The 10,905-nt window shown below is 38.3% G+C and overlaps 1 protein-coding gene across 1 annotated transcript in view; it reads right to left on the reverse strand.

The window, feature by feature from the left end:
• Positions 1-340: 340 nt before the first annotated feature.
• tmem91 (transmembrane protein 91) overlaps positions 341-10,905 on the reverse strand; it is a 39,854-nt gene continuing 29,289 nt past the window's right edge. The window contains exons 2-4 of the mRNA XM_016575274.1: positions 6,549-7,984; positions 3,049-3,195; positions 341-995 (exon numbers count right to left, since the gene is read on the reverse strand). Coding sequence (XP_016430760.1) covers positions 840-995; positions 3,049-3,195; positions 6,549-6,965 — 720 coding nt within the window. The 5' untranslated portion in view covers positions 6,966-7,984 and the 3' untranslated portion in view covers positions 341-839. The remainder of the gene's footprint in view (positions 996-3,048; positions 3,196-6,548; positions 7,985-10,905) is intronic.

The raw sequence follows: 10,905 nt of genomic DNA on the forward strand, positions 1-10,905 counted from the left end.
GGTCTGATTCCTGATTCACCATCTTTTTTTCCAGTCCAGAGTTTGCAGGCATAGTTTACTTAAATTATATGTAGTGTCTCCATACGGTTTTGTTGGTACAGTAGATGGAAAATGGAGAGTCTATATTTATCAAGCTATGAATAGAGTCCTGCAGGAGAAGCTTCTCATAACGGCATGACTCAGTGAAAGCTGCAGCGTATATGTGTGTGTTTCCCTCATCGCATGGAACTTTTGCCTGTGCATACTAAGCATCCTCATATCTGCAGAATCTGCCTGAACTTGTACATGTTTACTCTCTGACAATTTCCAAATGAGTTCTAAAGTCATTTACTATGGTGTTTTCACTTTGGAGAGTGAATCAATGACCAGCTTTAGAGCTCAGATAGAAAATGACCCAGTTCGCTCGAGTCATGTGTCTCGGAGGGCACGTCCCACTGTTTCACAGCCAAGTCCATTGTGATCTCCTGATCTCGCAGTCCTTGTCTAGTTCCCTTCTAACAAACCCTTAGGCCTCAATCACTCCCTCCCCTGCCAACTTAGACACAAGCGCCAAGACAGAGCGCAGGTCTCTCTTTCTGAAGTGGGTGTCATTTTTTTTTTACCCAAATACTAAGATTTCAGCTGAAACTACCCCCTTTCCAAATGTAGTGTTTTGCATTTTGTTTTCATCTAATATGACAGCCGTGAACTTGCAGAAAATGTTACAAAGATGGTGTCTCTGCCAAATGAGTGTACTTATTACAGGTGTAGATGAATGTAAGGAGCAGCGGTTTGTGTAATTAGGAACCAGGGAGGTGCGTTTCTGGAAGAATTGAGAGAAGATACCGATACAGTAGTCTTTAAGGTGGTTTCCCGGACAGATAGGAGATCAGGGCAGCGATGGCGCAGATGTAAGTGATGATGCCGAACACGATTGAAAGGATAGAGAGCCACAGAGCCTGCCGAGATGCCGCACTGGCACCCTGGAAATCTCCTTGTGCTGATGCTTTGTTCGTCTGGAGTGGAGAGAAGGTAAACAGTAGCATTAATCATAGTGAATGATGGACGTCCCTCCGCTCTCTCGAGGTTGTTTACCGTATGACTGCAGCGATTAGTTTCGCGTAGGATCGGTCAAAGGCCTGCGTATTTTCCGTTGTTACACTATCCTCTCTTTTATTCGTTTCTCTTCTCCTTTCAACTGATCCCCTCATTTTAGACAACACCTCATGCTCTATTGGAAATCAATCACCAGAGGCCTCTCATTATGACACTAATTAAAGTCTGAATGAAATCCATTGATCAGAGTCTTGTCAGCTATGTGGGCTGAACATCTGCAGTGCCTCCTCCACTAAAAACGGTCTTGAATAGAATAATAAAAGTCGCTTTAGGTTGTTAAATAATCCCAAACACATAAAAAAACACCTTATGTAAATGTAGCCAATCAGATTACAGCTTTCCAGATTGAAAAGAAGCTTTTGTTTTTTGAGTTTTGTATTTGATATACATCAGGCAATCAACAAATGGTTCGTCTGAGAATGAGACAAAGCTTAATAATACAAGTGCCTTGTGACTTGTGTTATTCTTATGTGTGGCACTTTGATTCGCTGGTGGCATAATCCTGCAAATCTCAGTGTAATCCTGCCTAAACCCTCAGGTGTAATTCCATAATGTCCACACTCGCTCTTAAAAGAGCACTTGCCTTTATTGCTAATCTCTGTCACTTTCAGTCCAACTGACCTTTTGCCCTTTAGACACAGAAGTATCAACAGGTCATATGTAATAACTAACTGCAGTGTTGGGGAAAGTTACTTTTTTAAAAGTAATGCATTACAATATTGTGTTACTCCATAAAAAAGTAACTAATTGCGTTACTTTTCATGGAATGTAATGCATTGTTACTTTTGCATTCTCAGATATTTATAACTCGGGTATTGCGTTGTAAATTTAAAAGTAATGTTACTTTACTAGTTACTAGAAAAAAGTAATCTGATTACATACATCAGTAATGCGTTACAAACAATCTACATTTGGTTGATATTGTCAAAATGTATTTAAACAGACTAGATGTGATGTTATAATTGGGCAGTATGGAGCACTGCTACAGTCTTCTATATAACGGACTTCTAAATGTATGATTTATGGGTTGTGTCCTTTTTCTTGTCTTCTCTATTAGTTGGCATTCCAATCTGTTGTCTCCAATGTATCATCTGCCATTTTCATAATATTTCACTGAAGGACATGACATCAGAATTATTTATGCTCACAAACGATGCAAGGTTATGAGTAAAGGATAATGATTATAGCACTGTCGGTCAGATTGGAGGAGTCTATTGAGAGATCAGCACAAGTATTTGAGTGTCGCATATGACTCCTACTGAGAAGTATTGATATGCAAACATTGTTTATACAACTAGAATAATATAACAGTGATTGGCAGGGGTGCCTGTAGCTGTACAGCTGTACGCACTGTGCGTTTTACATACAAATATTTCAGCAGCCGTATTTCTGACAACTGAACCAGCGATGCGAACAATTTGTGAATTAATCATTCTTTTCAGTGAATTGGCAGAATGTGTTTGCAAAACAGTCTCCTGTGTCATTTTTATTCTCACTGTTCATTTGTTCTGAAGAGTCTCATAGAAGTCTTATGAAAGTGTGTAGGCTAATAGCTACATAAATGCTAGACATACTAAAAAAAAAAAAAAATGTAAACTTCTGTCGGAGTTTAATTTCTAACATAAAAAAACTCCCCTCTGTGCTTTCCCCTTTAGATGAAAGTGTCACCCTGTAGTGATTGATTATAAGAAACTTTAAATAAAAGAGAGAGAGAGCCCAAGAGAATGAAAAATAAATTTTCTCCCTTACCTTTTGGGAAAGATAGAATGCAGCAATTCCCAGAGGCCAGAAAAATGTAAACTTCTGTCGGAGTTTAATTTCTAACATAAAAAAACTCCCCTCTGTGCTTTCCCCTTTAGATGAAAGTGTCACCCTGTAGTGATTGATTATAAGAAACTTTAAATAAAAGAGAGAGAGAGCCCAAGAGAATGAAAAATAAATTTTCTCCCTTACCTTTTGGGAAAGATAGAATGCAGCAATTCCCAGAGGCCAGAAACAACAGAGCATGGAGAAGAAAGCCAGGCCCAGGTAATCTTGAGGGATCATGATGGGAAAGTTGCTTTCACTGTCTGTATCACTGAAGTCATCACTGGAGGAGTCCTGCAGTAAATTTCATAGTCATCAGCACCAGAGAGGTTACATAATGTAAATGGAAATGATTTACTGGTCAGAAATTAAATTTGTCATGGGATAAAACCTTTATTCATTTATTATTTATTGTATGTTGTGCTCCGTTCCTCACAGGATCCTGTGAAATAGAGTTTCAGAGGTATGACTAGTCTAAAATTGTAGGTTATATAAATAGCTTTTGTAACATGTGAACTTCAAATGTAATTAGGTTTTATCCAACAAAGGCAATGACTTGCATTTACTATTGCTGTGCTGTATAAAAGTATATGTTGCAGGTTTTTCTGGTTCCTGTAAGATAATGTGACTGAAAGAGGTTATGCCAAATGTGCACTAGTTGTGCTGCCTACAGGCAAATTCTGACTCATGTTTAAAAAAAAGAGCTGTGTTTTCAATCTGTCTCTTTTTCTAGACCTGTGTCTGACAACTCTGCTCATTTCACTCTCTCTACAACCATAGTGTTCACGTCCTCCAGATGTGTGTCATGTACTTTGTACTTCGTTGACTTCTTCTCTAAAAAAAGATTCATGGAGTAAAAAGTATATGGGAAAGGGAACGGTTAGCCATTGCATTGTTGTTTAGGTCACTGACGAGTCTAAGCTTTCCACTGGACTCTGATATGATATTTTTCATTCTCTTTTTCATAAATAACCCAGTCAGGTTCATTTTTCAGTAGGAAAAAGCACAACTACAGTAGCCTACCTTAACTACGAGCTACTTTTTTCAACACAGCAGTGTGGCATGACAAAATGCTATATTGCTGCATTTTTCATCACATTTTATTGCATTGCATCCATACAGGCGGATGAGCAGAGGGAATAGTCAAACATGCTCTGGCCTCAATTCCATATGTAGCATTAAGTCTGATGCCTTTTAGTAAATAATCGAATCACTGGTCAAATAAATGATTCACTGATTCATTTTAACCCCAGTTTCATTTTATGGCCAGTTTTGTGCCTGAATAGTGCACACTTAGATTGAATTTTGTTAGCTCCTAGTGACCTGTAGTTTTTTTTTAAATTACTTATTTAACCATTTTAAATTATGAGTAGTTTACTAGACTAGATTACTTGTAATTGTAATTGTTACTGATTCCTAATTAAACTACGAAAAATTTTTATATAGTTTATATAATCTGCTATGTTTATTACGTAGATATGAATAGAAAATATTGCACTGTTTTGATATAAAATACAAAGAGGATCAATTAAACATTACATTACATGAACAAGCATTCATAAACATGAAAACACTAACAACTAGGTTTGAAATACTTTTTGTCAGGTCTTCCAGAATTAATAATTAAAGGGATAGTTCACCCAAAAATGAAAATTAGCCTGTGTTTTACTCACTCTCAAAGCATCCTAGGTGTATGTGACTTTCTTCTTTCAGACGAATCCAATCGGAGTTATATTAAAGGGTAATAAACACTTTTTTTCTCACTTCCGCTGACTGTCGTACGTGGAAGCAGTTCAGGCGGATGACGTAGGACGTATGCGTCGTGCGCGAGCCTCTGAGAAATGCAGGAGCAAAGGAAACAAAGTTTCCTTACTTTAGCAAAGGAAAACCAGTCTCCTCTTGGTTTATATCGAAATCCTCCGACATTTTTCTTTACAAATCCTCGTTTTGTACTTCTAATTCGTGAACGGCGTTTTATTTAGTTTTGTCTCCGCGTTCGTCACTTATCACGCAACGCCAACATCTTATGTCCTCCGCTGGAACGGCTTCCACGTATGACAGTCAGCGGAAGTGAGAAAAAAGTGTTTATTACGTTTAGTAAAACACAGGCTAATTTTCATTTTTGGGTGAACTAACCCTTTAATGAAGGTCACAGGATATGTCCGTTTTAGTTCCGAAACACATAAACGGGCTCAAAAATTATCAAAAAAAGTAAAAGTGTATTTGGTGTACATTTTGAAGCAGAGTACGAAACCAATTCACAAAACTAAAACTAGTATTATGTGTATTATCAAAGACTATAGAATACCCAAGATGTGTCTCTCGTATAGTTTTGAATGGGGAAAAATGCAGTGCTCAATATGGCCGCTCTATCAAAGGAAGCCCCGCCTTCTGAGTAAAAGAGCCAATCACTAATCGGAAAAGTCAGCCCATTCTGGAGACGTGCGCTTAGGACTGCGCATGCGCACTGGCTGGTCTAGCCTGAAAAAATATTCTTTTTTAACGCTATTTGAGCAAAAGAAACAACATTTATGAGACATTTGTTGTCAGATTTCATTGGTGATTTCAAATATGAAATTTAATCGTAAACTTGGCAAACTGTTTTGTTGAATTTGATGTTTCCCCATTCAAAGAAATAGGAGCTGCACTTGCATGCCCGAGAGGCGTTTCAAAGATGGCCACCGAGTGAAATGACTTGCCTTAAAGGGACTTTGGTATTATGCTAATTAATTTGTCATGTACGCATTTCTGAAGTGTTTATAACAAATTTTAAAAATAGAAAAAAGTTTATGGCGAATCAATAAATTATGAACAATTTACCACTATTTTGTGAATGTAATCATCCAATCGTTAAAAAGTAACTATCTGATATGAGTATTCTGAATATGAATATCTGATTATGAGTATTTTAAAATATAATGTAATTACAAGTACTTAATTTCTAGAATCCGATTATGTAATCCAGATTACATGTAATCAGTACTACCCAGCACTTTTTGGAACTTGATAAGCCACAGTATCTTTAACAGTGCTCAGGCTCCTGTCAAATCTACTTTACGGTCACAAATGAAAGTTTGAGATCTCATGGGGCATTTTAAATTATACGTACACCTCACAGCCATCTGAAAATGATATAAAGGCTATAAATATTTAAAAGAGTAGCCTTGCAATCATGTTACCATGTCCCACATCACTTTTAAGCGCGTTCTGGTATTTAAATAGAATAATATTTTATTAATGCTGTGTCATAGTAGAGCAGGTCCTCATAAAACACTGCAGTCACTCGCTCTGGTCTTGCCGACCTCACAGTCGTCTCTCCTCTTTGTTAGCACTGCCTCTGCTCAGAATCTATCATCTATCTATCTATATACTGTAGATAGATAGATAGATAGATAGATAGATAGATTTTTTTAAGCTATGGTAATTCCTTATATGTATAAATTATACATTGTATTGTTTTACCCATGTCTCAATATTTCTTAAAAATGTGGTTTATTTCATTAAAACTGATAAACAGAGTAAAATGAGCATAAACCATTTCAGTATTTAATTATATGTGTTTTAACACAGGGTCAAAGAACACAGGGTCAAAATTGTCTGTACTTGAAGAAACACTCATGTATTGTATTCTGGAGGAAAAATCTTACCTCAAAGTCTGGCAAAAGATCATCCCCATCTTCTATGCTGTAGGATACACTATGGACATCTCTCGTCTCTGCCAGGAACTTCCTTTCCAATGGTGAACCAGGGCCAATGTCCACAAAAGTGGTTTCCAGATACTCCTTACTGTGGATGCCCAGGGAGTCAGCAGCGGCCCAAATGGTAGTGGGAGGATAAAGAGTCTCTAGAGTGCTAGGCAATGAACATGGATCTAGTAGCTGCTGTTGTTGAATGTCTGTAGAACTGCAATAATTCCTCCAGTCCAGAGGGGGCAGTCTTTTGTCCTCCTCATTTCTCATCAACATGCTTTTGAACAGTCCACTACCACTGGTGACTGTTCCACTTGAGTTTTTGGGGCTGCTGTCACCCAACAATGGATGTTCTAGCTCATCCAGATTCTCCATTTTCCGAGATCTGGATCTGACATCAACTAATGCTTTCCGGCTGATATGGCCAACAATTTTATTCTTATGAATGTCATTTATATGATAGCAGTAACAACAATTTAAATAGTTTTTTGGTTGATTTCACACAGATACGAGCATTGACCTTAACAGGCAAACTAACTCATACGCTTCTCCATCTCCTCCCAAGTTGACACTGTGATTTTAGTCTATGTGTTTAAATGCACAGAGCTCTTGAATATTCCATTTTCTTCACATGTCAGAAGCTATTTTTTCCTTCGCTTGATGCCTGAATGCAAGATCCATGTAGCACGTTGTACACGTTTGGATATATCTCAGCCCATAAATATGCTAATGTGCTTCATTTTGCATGAAAAAAGATGGAAGTCACTTCTGATTATGGAAAACCATGATTAGCAACAGACTGTAGACAGGTTGTGAAATAGTGAAGATTTTAAGCGCGAACCTCCCTTCTGCTCTCACTCATTCAGACAAATGTTTTGAACAGAATTCTGTAGTGGGAGACGTTTATCTAAATATGTAGTGGAATAAAAATAGCTGCGATTTAGACAGTCCAAAGCTGATAGGAATATTCTCTGAAGTGCCAAAAGCTTTGAAGGAAGTGTCAGCGTAAGCGTAAAAAAAGAACATTGACAGGTGGTTGAAAGACTTATCAGCTTTATCAGCTATGCACATATATATAAATATATCGTTTTAGTCATCCGGTGTGTTTTCAGAGCCGCAGTGCGAAATAGACTTCAGACGTCCACAAAAATAGAATCCTCTGGAGTGCGGCTTCTGGTCAGCAAGTGCTCAAGAAAGCCATTCCGTTTGTAGCCGAGGAGAAATGTCTTGATGAAGAACTCAGAGTGCACGGCTATTGATTTATAGCACTAGCTGAGACTAGAAAGCTCTTGTGGGGACCTGTATTTTGAATGCGCCACGCTCTCCCAGCCGTATGAAGTCTCTCAGAGTCGTGTCCAGCACCCCTCACCTCTCATGGTGGTACTTGGACTGTGCTGCCAAAAGAAGAGAACAAAGTCAGAAAGAGCGTTTAGCTTCAGTGCACACAGAGCAGCTCTTGATAAGTGATCCCCAAGTGTCTCTATTTTATAAGGCAGGTCTGCTATAATGCTTGAGTGGCAGGATGGTATGTGCCAAGGTACGGACACTAATGAACTCAACATCTGCCTCTGAACACTTCTAAGCGGTCTATTCCAGGAGCAAGTCTGTCTCAAAGGCAAAGAGCATCAGTGAGAGGGCAGAAGGCTCGTTGGTTTGGAAATATGGTCTGCAGTTAGAGGGCAGCGGCCCAAGTTCTCTTTAAAAATGTTAGAAGGCCATGACGGTTCAAGAGCACACCCTCTGGATGCGTTTCACGTCAACTAGTCCACTTACTCGCTCTGCATACAAATCCCTGTGGCCCTCACCTAAAAACACCCAAAAAGTCTTGGTAGCGGCATCTGAATCTATCGGCGGAGAGAAATTGAGGTCCAGCAGAGGTCTGCGGCTCCAGGCGGTGTATTCATAAAATATTTCCAATGTAAACACCTGGACGAATGCCTAGTTATATAAGATAGTCAGTGTGAAATGGAGCTTATGATGTGGTGACGTCCTCCCTCTATGATATGCCCTTCAGCTTGTTTATTCTGTCAGTCAGACTCATTTGTCATCAGGATGTGAGCCATCTTGATTATTCATCAACTGGTGACCGCTTTTCTTCTCCACAACAGCACTGATGGCATGACAGCATGTGGAATCAGTGCTGACAGAGAGAACCTCAAGTGCTCTTTTAAAGGGACTGAGTGTGCTATGTGACAAGCCGCTTTTCAGAGGAATGCGTTTGTGCTCTGACGCAGAATGCTAAGTGTTTGAGTAGGCTATGTTTTGTTTGAGCTGCATGTGGTGGCACAAAGTAAATCGTGTCAGATTTTTTGACGGACATAAATGGTCTGATACTCTGATGTGTTCTTGGCTGTCACATGCAGGTAAAGAAATGCCTTTTTTTAACCTATCGCTCAAAATGATTAGAGGGTAAGTCGAATCTGTAATCTAAATCTTTGCTTTTTCGGCCTAGATCTTGTTTGCTGGTGTATGAAATAGAAGTTGGCATGGAGCTCATCAGCATAGTGGCATTATTATTCACACGCCAGTGGACACAGAGCTTTCAATAATCATGCTGGGTTTGAAGGCCAGTGTCCGCGCTCAACATCCTCCCTGGTGTTCATGCCTTTTGATTTTTCAATTTAAAAGCTCATTCACCTATCACTGACTGTACTGCATTTGAATTTGTGCTGCAATATCCAGAGCATTAGAGGAAATGCAGGGCTTAACGGTTAGGTGAGTTTCTATTTTTCCAATGCAGGAAGCTATGATGATTTGGACTGTGAATGAACAACTGCGATGCCAGTAAACAGTAAACGGTTCTCTCTTCTCTTCAGAGTTCAAATGCAACAACAATAAAGGAAAGAAGGGAAACAAGACAATCAAACAAGCAGCCATTGCCACCACTGGTGGAATTTTGGCAAGACCAAATCAAGATGAAAACAACAGGCTGAAAGTATATTTGTACTGTAGATACACTAGTGTTCAAAAGTTTGGGGTCAGTAGGATTTTGAAAAGTATTTTCCAAAGAAGTCTCATGCACACCAATGCAGCATTTTTTTTTTCATTCAAATAGAGTAAAAACAGTAATATTGTGCAATATTACAATTTAAATATAAATAATTTAATATTTTTAAATGTAATTTATTCATCTGATGGCAAAGCTGAATTTTCAACAGCCATTACTCCACTCTTCATTGACACGTGATCCTTCAGAACTATTAATAACATGTAATATTAATTGAACACTTGTTTTTTTATTTATGTTATTCTTATATATTTTTGTGGAAACGTCATTCTTTGATGAATAAAAAGCATTAATTTGAAATATAAAATCTTTTTGTATCAATATAAACGTCTTTACTTTCATTTTTTATCAATTTAATGTGTCCTTGCTAAAATCAAGCTTTTGAATAGTAGTAATATATATATATATGTGAGCCATCTTGATTATTCATCAACTGGTGACCGCTTTTCTTCTCCACAACAGCCTCCGGTTTAATAAACCAATTAGTCTTGAATGCACTGTATATTGTAATGTGTATCTTGTCATGTACATACATCTTGGATTTATTGTAACTATCGCGGCATGCCGAACAGATTTACAGTGTGACAATTCTGGGCTTTTTGTATGGGGCATTTTTAAAGGAATAGAATGGTGAAGGAAATGTTAGGTCTAATTCAAATAGGGAAGTAATCGTTCTGAACTATTTGCAAATAATATTTTAAAATATGCATACATTTACTCTTATTTGTATGCCTAATATGTTGAAACAACAAAATGTTTCTGGTCTTGTCATATTCAGTTAGGAATTACATGAATCACGTAAATGATGCCATGTTTTCAATTCAAAACAGCCAGATTTGAGAAAAAGGTTTCTTTTGAAAAATAGTCATCAAATACTACGTTTCACTTCCATCTAACCTTGCTCTCCTAAAACTTTCAGCGTTAAAACCATAGACTGTATAAAAACATGGACGTAGTGTCCGTGACATCACCCGTAGATTTCCGAAGAGCGTTTTTGAAGATCAAAGTGGGCGGAGCAGGCCGTCGCCATCTTGGCAGCGCGTCACTTCCAGATAATCGAAAATGGGCAAAGAGGCGGGAGCAGGTTGCTGAAACCACGCCCACCTAGATCGACGGTGGTGACAGCAGCGGCAATCCACCTGTCACTCAAGTGGCCACGCCCTTAATTATGCAGAACTTTAAGGCTTAATATAATTTAAACGGATGAGTTAAAAAAAATTCACCCCCTCACAGTTGTCATGAAGGGCAAAATTAGCTATATAGACAAAAATCGTTTTTTTGAACCAGGCTGTAAACATGTTTTTTCTG

This window comes from Sinocyclocheilus rhinocerous, unplaced genomic scaffold (assembly GCF_001515625.1).
Source record: "Sinocyclocheilus rhinocerous isolate Xijiao unplaced genomic scaffold, SAMN03320098_v1.1 scaffold130, whole genome shotgun sequence".
Taxonomy (NCBI): Eukaryota; Metazoa; Chordata; class Actinopteri; order Cypriniformes; family Cyprinidae; genus Sinocyclocheilus; species Sinocyclocheilus rhinocerous.